This window comes from Motacilla alba, chromosome Z (genome assembly GCF_015832195.1).
Source record: "Motacilla alba alba isolate MOTALB_02 chromosome Z, Motacilla_alba_V1.0_pri, whole genome shotgun sequence".
In the NCBI taxonomy this organism is placed as follows: Eukaryota; Metazoa; Chordata; class Aves; order Passeriformes; family Motacillidae; genus Motacilla; species Motacilla alba.
The window spans coordinates 71,884,579-71,906,406 of record NC_052046.1 but is presented as its reverse complement, the minus strand read 5'-3'; the positions used below and the strand labels follow the sequence as shown (position 1 = coordinate 71,906,406).

The window sequence follows — 21,828 nt, the reverse complement described above, 5'->3', positions numbered from 1 at the left end:
GGCCTAGAGGAAGACATCCAGTGCATTTAGATACTAAGTGAACGTTAACACGGAAATACACCTGACTAGTAAAATTACTGAAAAATTACATTACAGATACACCACCAAACAGTCTATTCTGCAATCAGAAATTAATGAATAATGAAGACCATAATTTCTTTTGCTTACTGGATAATATTTAACAGAGAACCACCCACACCACACCCCTAGAAATACTATATGAAATCCTAGTATTATTTTTTGCCAAATTACACAATCATACAGTGTCCTAGAAACAAATCCATGCTGAGAGCCTCCAAAGCTGTCAGTAGGACAAGAGGAGCAGAGCCCTGTCACAAAAGGGGAAAATATTGAATCATCCTAGAAAACTCTTTGAGAGGCTGTTTGTGCTGGCAGCCAGTCCTGGATTGCGCAAGGCAGCTTGAAAATACAGGAATGCGTGGCACTGCTGCAGCAGGACTGATTCCCAGGACCAGCCAAAACACTAAACAGCCTGACCAGCTCTCCCTCTCTTCTACTCACACCCTCTCTGAGACCCCACTGCAGGGTGACAGCCACAGCCTCCTCATCCTGCTGCCACCATCTATGCCAAGCGGAAGCACACCCAGAGCCACTCACCCCTAAATGCACACACCCTGCTCCCTGTTTTCCTGCATGCAGGCAAGCAGCCCTAATCCACCCAGCTGTCCCAGCCCAACAACTTTCAGTGGGATGCTGCGCTAGCCTGAGGCTCTGTGCTCTTACCCTGAGGCAGGGCACTCTCTACCTCTTCTCACCATTTGTAAAGACCATTTTAGTACTGACTGAGGTCTGTTTTTTATTTAAAGCATACAACAGTGACAGAGGCAGTCAAGAGTTTCTGTCTGGGGCTTTGCCCTTTCATACTTCTGTCCCTTTGTCACCTGCTTTGGGCAGCAGCATGAATGTTTCACTAAGTTGATTTGGAGCTCTGCCCTGTTTCTGAGATAGCTAGGACAAGAAGGAAAAAAAGTTCATGCAGCAAAGTGGCATGCTTGCTAAATGTATTTTTGGTATATTTTTCCTTCTGCAGACTTTGATTAGCTAGTTTTAAATTATATTATGCAGTGTAAATAGTTATATTCAGGGTTTCTTTCCCATTTTGCTTTTACGATGTTGCAGCTTCGCCCAAAACTTCTACCTACAAAAACTGTAAACAATGCACACACAATATAGGACAGCACCCAGGAACACTGCAGACAAATTCCTGACTACTATGAACAGGCATTTAATATGGTGACTACTTCATACACACATTGCTGCATGAACTGTACACAGCAGCTGAGGCAGAGGTGCCAAATCCTTTACATGAAGCTGAGGTAAATTCCCAAGGACGTTCTTAAGTGTTGGGGTTTTTTTTTAATAGAGAGACTTTGTAAAAAATACAAGTTTCGATTTTCTTTGTAAAGATTCAACCATAGCAATCACAAATAAATGTACAGTGGCTCAGCAGCACTCCTCATGACTAAGCATACAACACAGTTTACATTAAGTACAGCAAATACTGATGTCCTCAAGTGAACTGTGAAAATCAAGACTTCCTCATGGACCAGCTGATCAATTACAGGCACAACAGTTATAATGAGACCAGAAGTCTTGTTTTCACTATCATAACCTTTACACAAGGAAAGAAGTTCAGCAGATGCTTGAGGCTCAACCTCTCCCAACTCACTGTAGCTTTTTGCAATTCACATGAAATTGGATGAACAAACAGATCAACTACATTGATGATGAATTTCATTTTGCATGTTATAAATTTTTGAACCTCATCAAAATAATTAAACAACAAATCTTAATTCAGATCCTGTGAGTGCTGAATAGGAAGGAATCAGCATAATCAAATTTGGCCAAATTCCAATATGGTTAATTATATTTTGCATATGTAAAACTTCTTTTCACCGAAATTGGAAAGAGCTATTTTTACTCACTTCTAGTACCCAAATGGTTGTGTAACATTGCTAGTACCACTGTAGTGGTTCTTTGCATCTTACCCCCAATGCAAAGATGCATTTCAGCCCACTGTTAAATAGTCTTTTACTTATCCATGAACTCACCTGCCCATGCAGTAAAGTGAATTTTCCCCCCTGTTTTTAAACTCAGCTAAAACCTTCAATAATTTGAAGCATGCCAAGCAAAGCAAAGCAAAACTATTACTTCAGAATTTACATCACTTATTTTTCCAAAAGGAAAGTATTACCTTTCCCAGTGGCTACACACATTGGGATCTTCCAGATTCAAAGACACAGTTGAACCCATCCAGTGGTACAGGAGTATGACAGGGAAGCCAAAAAGGGAGTTGAAATGAAGAACCATCTTTCCAAAGAGATGACTGCGAAGAAAAAGAAAAATAGTACATTAGCGATACCATGCAGAATATGAAGTAGCTAATAATGTTGACCCATTTGTAATAAACCTAAAGCAAGAGGTACTTCAAGGAACACACACTGCCTGCCCAGCAGCAGCAACACCATACCCATTTTGGAAGAAGAGCCCAAATGGAGCTGTTTCCCACGAGGCCAGCTGGTGGACAAACTGCATCTCAGAGGTCCTGCTGTCCCCTCCAGCTGCAGCCACCCAGGCTGGGTGTGCTCAGCCAGGCTCTGCCCGCTCTGAGAGCCAGAGCTGAGGTCTGGAATAAAGGCTGGCACTTGCTCAAGACCACAATAGTAGAGAGGCTCAGATGTGACACAGCACCAGGAGCCCTGCACGTCCCTCACTTACAGGAAGGGTTTGTGCCTCCCCACTGCTCCCCATGGCCAGCACAGCCTCACATGTCACCCTGCACTGTCACTGCTCTTTAAATTTGAATCCCCAAAATTTAATTCCCCCTCCTCAGCCGGCTGTACAGTTTCCAAACAGAATAAACATTCATTAAAAAAAAGCTGTTGGAGTAATGTGAAGGTCTGAAAAGATTATCCTAACACTTTTACTAAGCAAATTATTTTAATTTGCATGCAGAAACACTCTTAATCCAACTGGTCATCAACCCACAAATGCCAGAATGAATGCCATTAACATGTAATTTATTTGTAATGACTTAAGCTACATTTCTGCTTCAGTGAACATTTGACCTTATTTCCTCACTTACCCACTGATTCTAACATTATGTGGTTACAGAGATAACAAAAAAATTAGATTCTTGAGTCTAATCTGCAGTGTAATGAGGAAATAATTTCTAATAAATATGTTTGATTTAATAAAAGTATTTTTAACACAGTAAATTAATCCAGAAATAGCAATTACTTACTTTAAATATTATGGAGCAGAATAAAGTTTTACTTCAGAAGTCCACATAAAAAAGCTCACAACACAAAATTATTACATTAAGGTATCTGAGGGTACAGAGATGATCCTATTTTGCTGAATTGTTCCTGAAAAATCAGGCTGCTGAAAGGTATTTCATGGTCTGTAACTATTTATCTGCATGCAGCAAAGCAGTCAATGCACAGTTATTTCAACAGCAGCTGTATTCGCACCTAATAATTGCAGTGAAGCTGTGACTTCATTGCAAATATTCACTCTGATTAAGCAGATTGTAAATTGTATTTCCCTTTTTTCTTTCTTTTATTCTCAACTTCAGCAACTTTCCTTTTTCAGGATACATTTAACAAAATTTAAAATTAATAAAAAAAAAATTTGCATGAACCCCCTAGAGTAAAACTTGATTGCATTCCAGATCTTTTGCTTAATTATTAAGGAAAATCAAAACAGAAAATCAGTACGGCTGATTAGCATTGCTGAAGTGTTGATATTAACAATAAAAGATGCAGATGACTCATTTAACTCTTGCTGCCTATGGTTTGCACCAAGAACTACTGTTCAGAGATTCACTTTTCATACCATATATTGCTCAAATTATCTCACCCAATAACATATGAGTATTTCAATTATCTACACGTACACAGAACCTGTAGTTTAAGTACTGAAAATGCTCATTTTGAAGAATGCCTTCCCTGTGCAAATTAGTACATACATGAGACAGAAAAAAACCCCAACAAATTAGGATAATCCTTGGTGTTCCACCACCAGGACTTCCTTCCACAACAGAACACTAAAATCTTATTGCCTGTTAGCTTTTTCTACAGCATTTGAGGCAAAATCTCTTGTTGACAAAGCTGTATCTTTACTCCTATTTCAGGAAGGAACTTTAAGGCAGTACCAGTGTCTGTTCAGGTCAGACTTCTCTGTTTCTCTCAACTTTAATCCATGCCCATGACTTAGAAATTTTAACAGGAAAGCAGTGCAGCTGCATGAAACAACTGTAGAGTACATCTCTTAATCTCTGTGAGCTAATTAAGGAAATTAAACTAGTTATATATTTATTTTATAAAAATCAATAACAGTCATTTAAAAAAATAAACGCAATCAACCCAAAGTTTATTATGATTTTTAACAAGCTCATTTTGAAGTAGTGTAAAAAGTGTACAAAATATACTCCCATAAATTACAGGTACTCCCCTAAAATACATTTAAACTTGAGCAACTACAGGAATTGCATTTGTCTCACTAGTAAGCTGATGAAAACTCCTGTATGTGCACTGTGTAAACACAGACGGTTAACCATTAATACCCAATATCTGAGATTTTTAGGCACTTTCTTTGCCACTAGTAACTGTGTTGACAGTTTTTATTTTGTTAGGGGTTTTTTCCCCCACAGAGAGTTCAGGATCAAAACCAAAAAAAGAACAGATAACTTAAAAAAGAAGAAAAAAACCCCGATTCTTCTTTATGAGGTAAAAATTATGACATGCTTACAAATTAATCTCTCCACCCACCCAGGGCAGAGCCACAGGCAAAGCTGAGCATGCACAGCTCTCCCGCAGATTTCTTGTGATAAAAGGTAAATAAATACAGGTGGAGCTAAGGGGGCAGGGGAGGATATGATAGACACTGTAAAAGAAGTGAAGGTTGCTCAAGGCTGCAAACAAGTATTTTTTGGTCAGCAAAATCAAGTGCTGCCAGAGAATAAGCCAGGATTAGAACTGCATGAGCAACAGAGAATAGTACGACACAGTTGCTAACATGACATAATGGACCCAAGACCAAGGGAAATGCTGATGCAGCTTTCCCATTACTGTTGCAAAAGCATTTTTACCATTGAAACATGAAAAATGCAGCAGGAATGGGCCATTTAGTTAGAAGACAAACTCCAGAGCAGTGAGAACCTTTCGTACTCTGTTGTGGCATCTCAAAGGTTTTACAGCACCCTGTCCTGCCTTTCTGCACTGACAGGGCACAGGGACATCAAAATGTTTTCTGAGCTGCCAACCCATGGGCTATTCTAAATTGCACTGACATGGCATCAACCTGCATGTACAGCAAGAGCTACTTAAAAAAAAAATCTTCTCTCTGTCCATCATAGATTTCTTCAAATTTCAGACTGAACTGAAAACCACACAGTCATCTGTGCAGAGCCCCTTGCAGGTGTCCTTGCCCTCACTCTCTCCAGAGCACCCCACACAGACCTGGTGACTGCAACTAGAAATTACAGCTCCACATGAGATAAAAGAGTTTTTATGAGCATCTTTGGGCAAAGAATTGTTTGGTCTTTCACTTCCTACAGAGTCTTTTTTTTTTAACACTCTTCACTCCTGAGGCTCAGCTCCTCTACCAGGGACACAATTTGCTTATAAAAACATCTCTATCATGACTGATGTCAGGCAGAGCAAAATTTGAATCTGACCTAATCTTGTCAATGATGATTAATCCTGTGTTAGCTTCCGTGAAAAAAAAAATCCACAACTGATTGCTTTTATCGATTACATTAGAGAATTAATGGATGAAGAGCAGAAGGCGTTTTCCCTCTGGAAATCAGTAAATCAGTTTGACACCTTGTCACATGAAATCTCACTCATAAAGCAAATACAAAATAACCTGAATTAGGAGCATTATCACACAGACCCTAGGCTGAAGATGTACAGTCACAGCAAATGGAAACTGACTGATCTTTTCCCAAATCCTCAAAACGTATCACTCCAAAGGCAGCATTGATGCCACTGTCATGGGGAGTTCAGGGCAGACCAAGCTGGCAGGGCTGAGACTCTGCCTGACAGAAAATGCATGGGGTGTGCACGGCCAGCATGAGAGTTTGCTAAAGGATAACCCAAGAGTGCCCTAAACTTTCACACCCTCCATGGTCAGAGATGATAAGAGCCCCTCTTGATGCAGCCTAATCAGATCTGACCCTCTTCACCTGTGCTGCTCTACTTTCAAACCTTACTGTGAAACAGACTGACACATTTGGAGAGTCCAAAGGTGTTGAAGATGGGCTAAGCACGGATGTGGGAAAAACAACTCATTTAGAATGGTGTCTGAAGAATAACCAAATCAAAGGCAGAGTGAGCTAGAACAAGTCTCCTTGACGGAGGCAGATATGCTGCTGCTTTTTTCAAGTTACGTTGCTTAGAAAAATAAATCAGTAATCAATGACCATTTTTCTTCGGTTACTAGATGAGATCATTTTTATTTTTCATCCCTCTCCAATTATCAGAGGCTTCTAAGAAAATGAGGTTTATGTAATAACAGTGTTTGTCTGCGTGTTCTGGCCTCATGCCCAATAACTTGTAAATTTATTGGTCACTTAATAAAGAGGCAAGAGAGGGAAAGAAGTCCTGAATTGTGAAGGTCCAGAGAATCCAGTGATAATGCACAAGTCTGGAGGAGACCAGGCCCTTTTTGTCCCTATGTGATGGAATTACAAGTTTTGAAAGCTACAGCATCACAGTCCTTTATTTCATGGTAAATGCTATAATTTCACAGAATGTATCTCTCTACCATTCCTACTAAATATAAATGCAACAATATATGACCTGATCTTAAACAACAGAGAGCAGCATTCAAACTATATTAAAACTGTAAACTGGAGTAAATTTTGGAGTTAAACTTAATTTTTCTTTTTTCTAGTTAAACATTTTCTAGTGGAAAACTGGAGAGGTTGGGAGCTGTCACACCGCACATTGTTTTGTAAGCATCAAACAACCTCTTGCATTGTAATTACAAGCACAGAATGAAATAAGGTAACAGCAAACACGGGAGGAAACAGGAAACTTTACCACCCAGCAAATATGTGGACTTGCACTAGTAATGCCACATGGTTCCAGATGCAACAGGTGGCTGGAGAGCATGGATCATGCTGCAGCACAGACCCAAAAACACGGGAATATTGCAACAAGGTCCTCAAGAACTCTGTCCTTCCCTGCAGAACACTCAGCAGTATCTTTTACAAGACCTGTTCTTACTGCAAAAGATCATGAGAGTTTCCTCTAGGAATTGACCTCTTGAAAAGCAAGATTGCCTTGAAGTCGCTGACTTCACTCACTGCCATTCAGCGAGAGTTTCTGAATCTGCTAAGCTGGCAGGGAGAGCATATATCCACTTATCAGTGCTCTTCTCCCTCAAATTAGCATTAGAAGGGCAGGAAAAGACAATTCAGAGCAAGTCAAGTCTGCACAAGGCAAGGAGGCATGGTAAAGACAAATGCCAGCATGCCAGAGACTTTGCAGAGGGACTCATTATTATTCCTCAGAGGAAGGCTGCCAAACATCACAAACATGGGGTCACTTCACTGTAGCTGTCACTGTGTGATAAATTAGGGCCCTTTCACTTGAAAGTATTTCCTTTTTTTTCAAGTATAGGTGTTGAACCATTAAGGTTACCTCTAGCCCATGGTATTGTATGTTTAAAGATTATTTCCACAGGTAGCCAGCAGGATGAGCTGTTAACAAAAATCTTCTGAGTAAATGTGCTGCCTTTTTTTTCCCCTCAAAATGAAAATTTACCAAATAAACACAGTTAAAACTGTGTAGAATCCAAACCAAAGTTTCTGAAAAGCACACTTTGAGAAGATGAAACAGCACCTTGAACATAAATCCTGATTTGCTTATTTGACACAAGACATTTGAGGTGAAACATAAAGAACTATGTCATATACAGATGGCATCTCTCAGCCATAGGCATCTTTCCCAGGGTGGATGTTGGGAGTCAACAGCTAGTTCTCAGCAGAAAAGGCAAGTAAAATAGAGTCTATACAGTTTTGTCTCAAGTATAGGCTTGAGACAAAAATCATATCCCCCTCTGTTCCCCCCTTCTTTTTTTTCAAAATTAATATATTTTAAAATATTTTTCAAATAATGTATTCCTTACTGAAACATCTCTTTATTTTAACCCCAAGTCTATTTTAATAGTATAGAGCTAGAAGACTAAAGGATGAAGTAAAAATGGCTAAATGCATGTGCTTAAGGTGAATTATTTCTGAAATAAGGTTTTACTAGCATGTATGAAAGCTTTATTACAGAGTTACATCACAAAGATATCTGTATCAAACTTTTGTCATAGTCCCTCAGCCATATAGTATATAGATTTCTGACAATATTTTTTTTATTTCCTAATGCTAATCATAAAAAAGGACATTGCACGCATGGATGTAACTGTGAAAACTTTGTGGTTGCTGACAAGTTGCCTGGGACAATCCTGTGGTTGCCTAAATACACCAATGCCCTGGTTCCACTGCTGTGGAAATTATCATTCATGGTTTTACCCTCTCTTGAACAAAGTTTCTGTGACCCCTCTTTTCCTATTACCAGCCTTCCAGACACCATGTCACTTCCAGTTTATTGCCAGGATATAAAAGAGCACAGTCAAAGAACTCAGATAATTACTTTAGCTTCCTATGCAATTTAGGATCAATTTCAAATGTGCCCACCTTCCTTTAAAAGTCTTCTGCTTTTCAGCCCTCTTCAAAGACAGCCTCTGTTTCCTTCCCTCCCCCATGACATGCACTCTCCATTTTTTCCACATACATTTTCACCATACATTAGATTCTTCCCTTTCCTAGACACAGCCTGTTATCACTGGCAAAATTCTTCAGTCTGCAGCTCCCTGCACTTGTCACAGCCTTCCACTGGACCTTCTCATTACGAAAATCAGACATATGAACTCCTGCATGTGTTTACAACTTCTAGCTGCTAACAAGATGGTATAGTTTGTGAAAAAAATTTGCTGGCAACCCTTGCTTCAGTACCTTTGTCCTTGTAAATCATCTAGTGAAATGCCATTTTGCATGTAACACCCAGCAGGAAATAAAGTTGTCTTTCCAGCCAACTCCTGTTTTCATGATTTACACCAAGCATTACACTTCTGTAAATCTTTATCACAGCTTAAAAACTTCACGTTTCAAATGATGTGCTTAAAAAACCAAAATTAATTAATTCTGATGCCATTTCCCTTTAACAGCTTCTGAAACATTTCAATGCATCATGGATCAGTTTTTCCACCTCCAGCAATCAAAGCATCTGTCATTCACTGCACAAAGCCTCACACGCCACCACCACCCTGCAAAGAAAATCCAAAACATTTTAGCAGGAGAATGGGGAACACAAAAGTATTTTCTCTGACAGTTCATTTACTCAGTTCCATCTTTTATTTTGCAGATGTTGGAATGGATGTAGTACTCCTGCACTCAAAGGGAAAAAGTGAAGAACATAATTCAAAACCAAAGAGACTGGTTAATTCTAGTTTTTTTTTTTTTTTTTAACAAACCCACAATTAAAGGGATAAATCCTATCTTTAAGTCTTGAAGAACTTCTGCCTTGAAGAACTTTCACAAGGATTGCAACACAACCTCAAGAGGCCTATAGAGTGAGCAACATGCAAAATATGTGGTTTTCATGGTAAACTGGCTTAAACACATTACATCCTCTGTAAACATTATTACAAATTTAAAACCATGTTTGCATAATTCTACTGCTTAGTACTGGTATTAAGTACTCTAGTACTCCCTATCTGCCAGCAGAAGAAAAAATAATTCCTGGGGAGAAATTCAACTTTGCCAGGTGCCAGTGGTGTCTTCAAGTTTTCTGCACACTGCGGGGATATAAACATGCAGGTGAATGTACACAGGCACAAACTGGTTCAATACACCCCTACACTATCAGCTGCAGCTGTAGGACGAGATTGATTCAGCAAATAAACAAAACCTCCAAGAAATAAAACTGACACCAACACTTGTGGCAGGTAGTAAAAAAGCAGATTCTTTCTAAGAATGACAAAGTAAACAGCTTTGTAATTTTATGCCTTTTATGCTAACACAGTAATTTCAAATCAAAGCTTCCTGTTCTGATTTATATCAGTATCAGTCTTCTCTAACCATTAATTTTAGAGCACCTCAAATCATTAAATTCTTTAATTAACTTTGTCTAATGATGAATCAGAGGCCCTTTTAAAAAGAGTACCCAATACATCAGTAGAAGAAACGAATGACGGCAAATGCCTCAGAAGCTCCAACAATCAGAAGACAATTTTTTTAGGTTGCAATTAATACTGTTCATCAAGAAAATTTCTCTTACTTTAACATGCTAATTTACCTGTGTTGCAGATTATCTGAAATCTTTTTAAGTGCCTGCTGCTGATTTCAGTTGAGGGCAGTGTAATTTGAACCCAGAAGAATCAAGACCATGTTTTTATCAACTTGAACACAAGGCCCTAAATCCCACAAAATATTTTCCTTCAGGAGACATGTTGACTTCTTTAAGCCTGTACCTCTGCAGCATGCAAAAGGACAGCAGTAGCACAAGCACATATTTGTCATACAAAAATGGTCTGTTCAAGTCATTGTCTGACAAAGCACCTTTCGTAACAAGGCACCCTATTCAGAGATCTAATTTTTGCAGACATTTATATGCCAAATTAAAAAAAAAACAACAACCCAACTCTATGATGCTGGGTTTAATGAGGTACTCTGTTATTCTCCATAATAAAAATTAAACGAGAGAGACAGAAATCTTCAGCTTAATTGCCACATCTGTTATTAGGCACTTTACTTTGATTGACTGGAGTGCATGTGTCAGAGATTGTGCCAGAAAACAGGCAAACTTTGTAAAGTAGACTTATAACTTATAGCCCAACTGGCACTAGCAGCATCTCTGTTACAGCTTCTGCTGCCTCTCAGTTAAAACTACAAGAACGTTGGCCTTGGTTCAGTCATTCATTAAAAATTAAAGTAAGTATTGCAAATTGTGCCTCCTTTTTTCTTTTTCTTTTCTTAAAGATAAATTAAAAGCAGTCCCTATTTTCCGAAGGAAGAGCAGTGGTTACCTGGATGTGTGAATGTGTCATCTCATTAATGGATGAGAGCAACCCAGAATTTGGAAATTGCACCACGTGAAATTTCACATTCATTGGTGCATCTGCTGCCTTATTTTGCCAGCAGATGAGCAAAGGGCTGAGGGGACAGTGACAAACAGCACAGCATTTGCAGAGGGACTGGACAATCACAATGAGGGAGCTACAAGGAAGAGCAAAAAAGGAATGGACACTCTCCTCCGATCTGCATGGAAACTCGGGATGAAACCTGAGCTCAGGAACTGCCTTTCTCTGAAATCCACAGGTCATGACACCTGGTGAAAATCCCAGCTATCCTGAGCTGGCCAGTAAGTGGTTTTATGACCAGCTGATTTTCTACTGGCTCTAGAACCCAAACTCTTACCATCTACTGTCCTGACATAGCAAAACGACACTTTCTCCCTTAGCTAATTTCTTTTTTCCAATTTCACACAGGCTTTCTACCAAGAGCACAGAAATGTATGTTGCTATTGTAAGCACGAAGACAGACAGGCCAGCTGCACTATTGCTGAAAACTACTTTTCATCCACTTCATCCAGTAAGGAGCAAGGGATTATTTGACTTTCCTTACCAATTTTCTCTGCTGCTCCAGAGAGTGCAAAGGGAAGGTAAAAGTATGTGTGGAAGAGCAACAAAAACTACACCAATACCCACTGCATCCACTCCTGAAAGGCAGAAGGATGCTTCTGTGGTGGAAGCTGAAGCAAAGCTGTCCACCATGGGCTAAGCAAGCGATGGGCACTCGGCCTGACCCAACCTGTCAGCTGCCCACTGAACTAATCCATGTATAAATCTTTCTTCTCTGTGGAGGGTAGATTGGGACACTCTGCTTCTCCCCCTCCAGGAGAGCAAGTAACTGTTTTTTGGAAGGAATCTGCCCCAGTGGGTGAGACAAGCCAGGGCAGATGCTCTTTGTCAATGTTTGAAGGTTTTGTTGGGCTCTCAGAAGTTCAAGGCTGCTCCATGCCACATGGCGGTCCAGAAAGTTTCCACATGGCTCTCTACTTTGAGATCTCTTTTCTTTTGCAAATATCTGTTTTCCCTCAACCTAGTGAATAAAGCAAAAGATAGCACTCACTTAAGCACATTTATTTTAGATGCACACTATGTAATAATCTCACATACAGTATTTTAATTGATGTAATTCCCTACAAGATCTACAACACTTCTTCTAACAGTGCAAGACCTTTCATTCTTAAGGCTACTCTTAATAACCACACTGTACTTGGAAAGTATTCGGCTCCAGTCTGTCTAACTGTTTAATCTTGTTTCACAAAACAAGTCAACAGCAGGGCTGAAAACAGAATTTAGGTCTGCTAGTCTCCATTTTCAACCCACGCCCAGGATGCCTCCAGTTTGATATCCTGCCATGATGGCAATGACATGAGCATCGTGCTTACTGGGTGTAGCAAATCATGAAATACAGACCTCTGGGTCCTAAACATTTACAAAGGTACCACCACATCCAATGTCACGACTGAGAGAATTTTTTTTACAGATTTGGGTCACTTCTGAAGAGGCCAATAATGCCCTCTTATCAGTCTGGTTAATTGCTTGTTTTTCCCACTGGTGTTCTTGCTGGAAACAGCAATGAAGAAAAAACACACACATATGCCTAAGAGAAAACATCAGTGTACTAAAGCTTTGTATTTCCCTGAAGATAGGCCATGAAACAGAAAGCAGGGTAATTTTCAAAAGTCTATTGAGAGACTCCCACAAGAGAAGAAGATAAAAGTTTAAAGTGTGTATCTAGAAGGCAGACTCCAGAAACGTTACTCAGTGGCACTAGACATTTTTCGAGTGCCTGCAATGGATTTCTACTTCCAAAAAACCCCCTTGTGCCGACCAAGAGGCAGCAGCAGCAACCTCAGGCTTTCTTCACAACTTGTCTCATTGCTAGATGAGAAAGGGCATTTCCTCCTTGCATCCCTACTGCACTACTTCAGCGAACAAGCCAAACAAAAGTCTCTTTTCTGAAGTTGATACACTGTCAAAATATGCACAGAAAGTTTGGCAATCTGCAAAAGCACAAAAAAAAAAAATCATCTTCTCCTGCATATTAGTGGTGCAGACCAGAACCCCAAACCACTGCATCCCTTGAGGTTCACTTACTATGAATGCATATCCTGGCTGTCATCATTTATACATAATAATGCAAATTGGCATGAACTACTGTTCAGCAAGAAAGAATGGAGCATTTCTAAAAAGTACATTAAAGTTGCAGAAGAACAATATTGTTCCAGAGATGAGATTAAGTCCCACAGCTCCCTGAAATGGGTTATGGAGATGGAAAAATCTACTGACAAGCAGTGGGGATACTTAAAACAAGGAAGCTTCTCTCTTGCTGTGTTTTTGTTTTACTCGTTCAACAACTACTCACCCTATCTTCTTATTCAATAATTAAAAATGCAGTCTTTTGTGGGTTCAGAGTTTAAACAAGTTCCCTGGAAGCAGTGATTTTTTTCTTCAGGACCATCTTCTCTTTTAAAGTGATGGAGGCCTGTGCATACCTGCACAGCAGAACCTGTAAAGTGTAGTTGCCTTTAATCCAAATCAACCCCGAAGCACAAAGAGCACCGTACGCACTTTCAGCAGAATCCATCGCAGTGCTGGCAGTTCCGCTTTTTTCTAAAACAAAATTTAATTATCTATTAAGAGGCCAGTTGTTCTGGCTTTGGTAGAGGCAGCTTTGGTATATTTGGATGACACAGATGTGTGTGTCTCACAGATCCTAAAATGCACAAACAATGGGTCTGGCATCATGAACTTCACCTCAGTTACTCTGATCTCACTTGAGTCACTCCTGGTTTACCCAATTCAAGTAAGAAAACTGGACTCTCATCCTCTGTACAGTTATGCATTTTATTTTAGAAGAAATGAAACTAGCTAAAATTAATTTATTAACAAAAACCAAACAACGGACTGATAAAATCTTCATGAACTCTACCCCTCAATTTAAAATACACATTTCAATCTCACTGGCAGGTACCCTTCAGAAACAGTTGTTATCTGCAATATCAGTCTGGGGAGGGGGGAGAAAAAAAAGAAGACGAAGGGAAAAAAAAAAAGATTAAAAGATCAAGTTACTCTTCACTTCCAAACAAGCCCGGCCACAGCTGTACATCAGCTTCCGAGCAACTGCTCTACAAACACACAACAGGGCTTCTGTCTTCCCACAGGGTTTGCTCGGGTCACCCGCATGTGGCGCGGATTAAAAAGGCAGGAAAGCTCCATTATGGAGCGAGCAGAGCCACAAGTTAAACGGGGGAGCTGCTGGTAAATATCCTGTCCAGTGCTGCCTCCCGAGGGGACTCCCCCAGATCCGGAGGAGCCCACACACAGCTCTGGAAAAAGGGGCCCAAATCATCATTCTGCTTTCATACTTTCCCTGTCTAAGCAGGAGGAAGTTGGGAGGGAAGGAGACCAGAGAGTTAAGTGGGGTTTTCACAGGCAAGAAGAGGATATGAAAGAGGCAGCCTCAGATTTTTGGTGGTGACAGAGTGATGGATTCAGGCAGCCTGTGCAGATTGTGAAATTCTTCTTACAGTAGGAAAACAGTGAAAAGGAAAAGTGACATACAGCAGTAGTCAGGGAGTAAGGCCAAACCTCTTTGCAGGGTGTGATCACCAGTAACTCTGGCCATCATCAGGTGCCACCTCCCATGTGATGGATGAGCTGGAGAAGTCAATCCACCCCTCAAGGTTGCAAAGGCAAACCAGCTGTTTTTAAACAAATACCTTTCTAATTGAAGAGCTCTCCACTCCAGCTGCTGTATCCTATTAACTCAGTAGATTTCCAGCCCTGCTGCCTTTGGGACCAAGACTGCCACAGCTCACAACTCATCAGGGTCATTTCTTCATGTATCAAGTGCTCTTGAACCCTTTGAAGAGGGTTTATAGAACACCAAACACATGCTTCCCACAAACACACATAGCCATTATTTGTGCTTAAGTTCCAGTGATCGTGAGATGTGTGTACTGACAGACCAATGTGGTCCAAAATTTTGTAAACACTTCAGAGGAAAGGAAAACTCAGCTACACATGCTCAAAAGCAAACAGAAGGAAGCAATGGAGCAAAGAAGCAGAGGAAGTAGAAGATCCACTTGGCCTGTTGGCATACTCCATCTTATTCCCACTATGTCTGGTCTCAGTGCTATGTTATATGTTTTTTGCTGATTCCTGACAGCAGCTTCCAAAAAAACATAAACAAACCAATTATGTCACCCCGTACTTAAAACTTAACCAGGCCTTGGCGTGCACACACACAAACACACATGTCTTTTTCTTCTTTTTTTTTTTTTTTAAACATGCAAGTGCTTCCAGTGTGTTCACATTCTCAGGGTGATCAAGCTTGGTCTGACTATTGGCTTTCGGAGGATCTGATGCCAGTCAGCCGTGCATAATGGCCTCTTTGTCTCACTGTCACATGAGCAGCATTGTGTTACAATCATTGTCACTCTGGGCTCAAACTGCAAGGCATGCTTTCACACAAAACACTCACTTTGGGGGCTCCTTTTGGCACAGCCCTGAGATCGAAACTCTTTTGCTGCTCTTTAGTTAATCAGCCCAGCAACGCTGAAACTTTAAAAGTCAGAATTCAAAAGCTCTCATCCAAATCAACCGATTATGAAGCATTTCTATGGGCCACATGAAGAGCGGAGCAAGTAACCTAACATAGCCATTATTTATTTACATGACTTTAAATCACTTTTCCACGACAGCAGAGAATTGTGGTGCTCCAAATAAAAGTGGGGGATGGGAAAAAAAAAATCACAAGTCCAAGTTATCTCCACCTTGAATATTTGTCTGCAAGAGGAAATCAAAGCATTTCCACAGGACAAAGACAAGTAACTTGCCAGGTGACAATGCTATTTTACCACTTGCTCTGTAAATCTTTTAAATTCACCAAGAACACCCAACCCTTCCTCTACCAAAAAATATTCTGAAAAATAGACAAGACTTCTGTATAGGAGAAACTTCAAAAGTTGTTTTAAACATTCTGAACTCATTGAAACCCTGTACGGATGTCTCTGTTTTTATTAATGAAAAGTAGTCTCACAGGGCTGAGACCAAGCCATATTAAGAAAAACATCCTCCTGCCTATACTGTCTATTGAATAATTTTTGTCTCATACTACTCTTGAAATACAGCACTACTCACTCTGAAGAGGACTTACAGGACCGATCCCTGAAGAAACAGGCACTGTGTGGGAGGAATTCATGACATAATGCCTGTGATGTGCAGAAAACTTTGGGAAGCAGTGGCTTCTTCCCAAAAGAAATGGGGTTATGCATGGAACAGCAAACTACCAGCTCACATACTATCTTCTGTCCAGTTCATTCTCCTCTCCTTTGCAGTCCGTCAAAGTAATGTAACTTCTTCTAAGCCCTGGTTCGGCGTTCCACGCTGGTACTGCTCATAAACGTGCCAGGTGTCCTAAACATGTATTACCCTCCTCTGGATAATTCTTCTTTATCAAGCAGCCTGAGCCAGCCTTCCTCCTTCTCGACACCCTCCACTGCTGCTTTGAGCAGACCCTTCCAGATGAGCACTGCCACCACAATGGGTCAGGGCCACCCTGACTCCAGCCTGGACAATTCAACCCAGACCACAAACCCCTGCTGGTCCCCTGTTATCCAGCCTGACAAATTCACCCTCTGCATCATCCTAAGGTCATGACGTCTCTGAGATGCCCCTTGCCTTTCCTGGTCTCTACCCATGCCCAGCATTCCCAGTCCTTTACAAGATGTTGGCCCTTTGTTTGGCAAGGCCTTGGTTCCAGCCATCATTGGCGATATACTGGTACTACAGAGAAATAGCTCTTCACTGTCTCCTATTTGAAGACTCTCATCTAAAAAAGAGCTATTATCAATTCCTTTAAATGTATGAATTTCCATTGACTTTTGGTGGAAAAAAAACCATGACTTTAGCTTGACACCTGTCTTCATCATTTCATTGTCCCTCCTTATTTCCCCTTGCCTTTTCTCTTGGGTGTAGATTATAAAAGGAAGGATAATTTTTTGCTATCGTTCTTGTGCTGTTGTACATCTCCTGTGGCTGCAGTGGTGGACACTAGAGCCATAGAAGCTGCAGCTCTTAGCGCCAGTGACCCTAAATCTAAAATGACACGCTAATATGAAGTCTTTACATGTCTTTGAAAAAATAATTTTGCACACACTGGCACCTCTGTGTGTTCAACAAAAATTATCTGGTAGGCTGAGAAGAATGTTCTTTTACAGCAACAGAAAAATGATTACATTTCTTTCCTTTTTTCAGCAAGTCAATGTCAAAGTTAAAATTATGTTTTCTGCTGTATGTTTTCATTGTCTTGCACATCAAAAGAGCTCAGAATTAGTATCTCACTGCTGACTATAGACTAATTTCTCTGACAATCAGATACAAAACACTGATAAAAGTGGAAGAGATGGCTGTCCACATTTTAATATAAACTTAACGTGTACATCCAAAGGCATGAACCACAAATCCTTACACAGGCAAAACATCAATTATAGACCAGACAGTTTCAATGGGTTAATTAACATGAATGCTGACACAATCAATAAAGCTATTCCAGTAAAGCAAATCCCACCCCAGAATATTTCTCCTAGTTTTCTGACAGATGGCTTTACATGATACATAATCTTTTCACAAGTAAAAAAAAACCAAAAAAACCCCCAACATTTGGAATATCAAGACACAGATTTTTCTCACAGATGAAAAAATACTGCAGTTATAGCTACGTTTATGCTATGCTGACTGGAGCATATGAAGTCAGTACTAATTACTGACAAACGAATCTGTTAGTATTAAAAATCAGGATCAAATTCCTGGCAGTGAGTCAGTAACATAACTACTACATACTGAAATCTGATTCCACTGGCACCATTCATCAAGGAAGACACCACTTAACAGGAGTAAGGATGTAAGAACTTTGTCATTTCACTACACCATTCGTGTCCATACCTAAAGAAACACTACCCATCTACACTGTGTTCCATTAAAATAAATTTTTTCAAAAAGCAAGATCACATCCATCTTACAGTACTATCCACATAACTTCGGGTTTTTTAAACCAACTCATCTTTGGTTGGACTAAAACTGTGGCACATACACAAAGAATCTGGTTTTTACCTTCCTCAAAAGCCACTTGCTTTCCCTAACGAGAAATGAAAATGCCTAGACAAGAAAAAGCAACATACAGAAAGCATGCAAAACTCCTGCCAAGTAATCTGAATATAAATTCAAGGGATCCTTACCAGCTGCAGTCAAAAGCCCACTCCAAACTCTGCTAGATGTTAATCAAACTTAAGTATGGTAATGCACAGTTCCTGTGTTCTTTGCATAGATGAATTAATTGCTTTTGTTAACTGCACTTGCTTCCTTTGGGGGGGGTTTCGTGTACCCATGCAGCTGAACAGCTGATTGTGGAAAACATGGTTTTGCAAGTCACCAAAGGACTGTTCACTTGGTTAAACCCTTCTGCTCGCCTCAGAACAGCTCATTTAACACTGTAACCCCTGGACAGGTCCTCCAGGTGCCCCCACGCATCCTACCAGTCACATTCAAAATGATGGCATTAGCTATCCGAGTTTTAACTAGACATCTAAATGGTGAAATTTATATGCAAAGGGCTAAGGCGTCTTTCCCTAATGCAAGGGTAGTACAGCTTCCATCTGTGGGGACTGAAACCTGGCATGCACAGCCCCGCCCCTGGACAGCTGTGCCACCTCTGGACCGTTTTACCACCTGATACACCAGAAAAAGGGAACTCTATTTCCATGGAAATTAAGTAGACACGGCCAGCTGACTTCACACAGGTCACTGAGCTGCCTGCAGTTTAGAATTTTTTTTTTGCCTGACATGGACTATAATCAGGGAGCAAGAGCACAAATTTCATAGCCTGTCCTGTGAACTGCTCTGTCAGAGTCTGCAGACTTAAAACCACACACAAAACCATGGCACCTCCACAGCACATTAACAATCACTACTAATGTGATGCCACTGATTCACCCCCTGTGGGAGCAACACACGTTTAAATTTGATTGTATGACAAGGCCACATGATTCTCTCTGTAAGAAAATTTAAATAAAGTTTATTATATAAGGTGCCATATATTGATGCTGCACAGGTGCATGAGTTACATGGGCAAACAAGCAGAAATTTGGTCCTAAATTAGAGTTTGTCCAGCTTATTAAAAATCTGGAGCACACCTGCCCAGCTGGTCTTTCTGATTTGAGATGGGAAATCAAACCAGACATGCTAATACTGCTTCATTTGCAGGGCCAGTAACTAGCAAGCAATAGTTATTTGGCCTAAGTAGCTATTTGGCTAAACTCTGTCTCCAGCTTAGTTGCACCCCCACTCCCCACTTCAAAAAGAACACACACACCTAATTACATATGCTTTCCTCCAAGTACTGTACTGTGGGACACAAATACCATTTAGGGATGTTGACAAGGCAACTGAAGCCAGCTTTCAGTTTCAGTCTCACATCAGACATGCTGCTCAATCAAAGAATCTAAGACTTTTCAGCAAAGGTCTGCAGCTTATCTGCTGGGAAACAAATGCTACTCTCCAGACTTGTCTTTTTGGATTTTCTTCCTCTGTTCTTCCAAGATGCTGGAATAAAACATTTTTCCTATATAGAGTCATTATGTTAATCAGCTTTCTAAAACACTGCTGCCAAAGCTCAGTTACCAGCTTGAAAAAATAAGCTACGAGGCATCTTCTATACCAAAGACACGTTCCAAGTGGGGTTTTAAACTAGCTCTATAGTGAGAAGCTGGTATTTTGGAAAAACTTCAGAGCTGTACGTGATCCTAGGAAATGCATGTTCACTTTGACTACATTTCAGTACTTAATGACTGGCAGCAACATTTAAGTAATTAATAAGACTACTGAAAGTTGTCCATTCCCAGCTCATTCTAGGAAAAGCAGCTGCGTATTTTTCCTAATTGATTTATGCCTACATTTCCAGATTGAACCTACTCCTTGGCCGAAAGACAAAATAGGAAATGTTTACGCTACTACTACTGTCGCCAAAAGAAAATCTGTGAAGGATACCACACAACTGAGAATTTCTCTAGGCGGCTTCTGCTGAGGGACATATGCTGGAACGAAATCAAGGTATTAAACAGATGTGCATTTTCACGTGCGGGTCACGCTAATTTACATCTATACACAAGCATCCCTCTATTCCAGCGCGTACACTCGTTCCAGTCTCTGCTCAAGACTGCCAAAAGCCTTCCACGAAAACGAAGGATAACCTTCAAAAACCGGCACTTCGCGGAAATAAATAAATAAATAAATAAATAAATAAATAAATAAATAAATAAAAGTGCTCTGAGGAGAACCTGAACCGACTCGCCCGGGCTCGGGACCGCAGAAGCGCTCCCGCATCCCGTCCCACCATCCCGGTCACCCCGCGCGAACGCGGGGACAAACACGCCTGGATGCTCTGCAAAGGCGGAGGCACCGCGGGCGGACCCGCAGCCCACCCGCTGCCCGGAGGATGCTTCTGCCGAGGGCAAACCCCGCTCCGGGAGCGGTGCCTCCTCACCCCCGCTTCCTCCCCGAGGCTGCCGCACCCGGCACCTGCGGGACGGGACGGGTCGGGATGGGACGGGACGGGACGGGACGGGTCAGTGCCTACCTGTCCCGCGGGCGCCCTCCCCGTCCGACCGGCCGCCTGGACCCGCCGCCGCCGGGAGCCGCCGGGAGTCGCCGCCGGGAGTTGAGCGAGGGGCGGTGAGAGCGGCGGGGCCGGCGGGGATCAGCCCCTCCTCCGCCTGCCCCGGACCGCCCCCGGGCAGACCCACAGACATTTTTAACCGCTTACCGGCGTTCCCGGCGCTACTCTCGCTCGGGTCGCGGTAGCGGCGTGAGGGTGCAGTCCCTCGGTACCGGACTCGCCGCCCTTCATTCACTTGCGGCCCAAGTGCGAGCTACATAGGGACCTCAGAAGGCATTCTGTTTGGCCTAGTGAAAGATAGGTGCCTATCCAGCAGATGATCGAGGAGAGAAATCGTCTTTTCAAACGACTGAATGCTTAGGTCCCGCAATGAGTGGCTGATCCTCAGCCCCGTCAGGAGGCGCGTTCTTACAGAAAGGGAAACATCATGTGCTCCTCTCCAGAGCTACTGCGGAGAGGAAGGGCATGGTGACTTTTGCACTTAAGTTTATTTAAGTGTATTGAAGATTTTTACTCTGCAGGAAGCATTGCTTCTTTTTTTTTGGTTTATTTTTTCCATTTTCGAGCGTAGTGTTGCAGAGGCCTTATAGTGTCGCTGCCTGGCTCCGTCTTGGACGGCGGGCCCGTCCCGGAGCTGGCGCCATTGGCTCTGCGGGACAGGGAGGGACATTCCAGCACCTTCCAGAGAAGCTACATCCGTAGTCCCTCAACGCTGTTAAACCCGACCATGCCGCCCCATACAGCTTTTCCCCCATGCCCATGAGGCGTGGGGGTGCTGAGGGTGGTGTCGCCAGGCGCTGTGGGGTTCCTGGGTGCCGGGCTCGCCGCAGCCCGGGCTGTGGGGGTGCCGAGTGCCCGCCCGGTGCTGCTGCAGGGCTGTGAGTGTTCCTCGGTGTGGGTGCCTGGGCGCTGTTGCCGCTCACGGTCCCCGTCCCCTTCGAGCTGGGTGGGCGCTGCTCGCAGCGGCACGGGCCAGGAGGAGAAGCAGCGGCGGGAGGCGC

General features: G+C 41.9%; 1 protein-coding gene across 2 annotated transcripts in view; it reads right to left on the bottom strand.

Moving 5' to 3' along the window:
* The window catches only part of MEGF10 (multiple EGF like domains 10), an 84,945-nt gene extending 64,061 nt beyond the window's left edge, over positions 1 to 20,884 (bottom strand). Inside the window, exons 1-2 of one of the 2 annotated variants that reach the window (XM_038124938.1) lie at positions 20,789 to 20,884; positions 2,216 to 2,347 (exon numbers count right to left, since the gene is read on the bottom strand). In XM_038124938.1, coding sequence (XP_037980866.1) covers positions 2,216 to 2,331 — 116 coding nt within the window. In that variant the 5' untranslated portion in view covers positions 2,332 to 2,347; positions 20,789 to 20,884. Of the gene's footprint in view, positions 1 to 2,215; positions 2,348 to 2,491; positions 2,602 to 20,788 lie in introns of those variants that run through there. The other variant, XM_038124937.1, reaches the window with a different exon arrangement.
* Between the last annotated feature and the right edge of the window lie 944 nt (positions 20,885 to 21,828).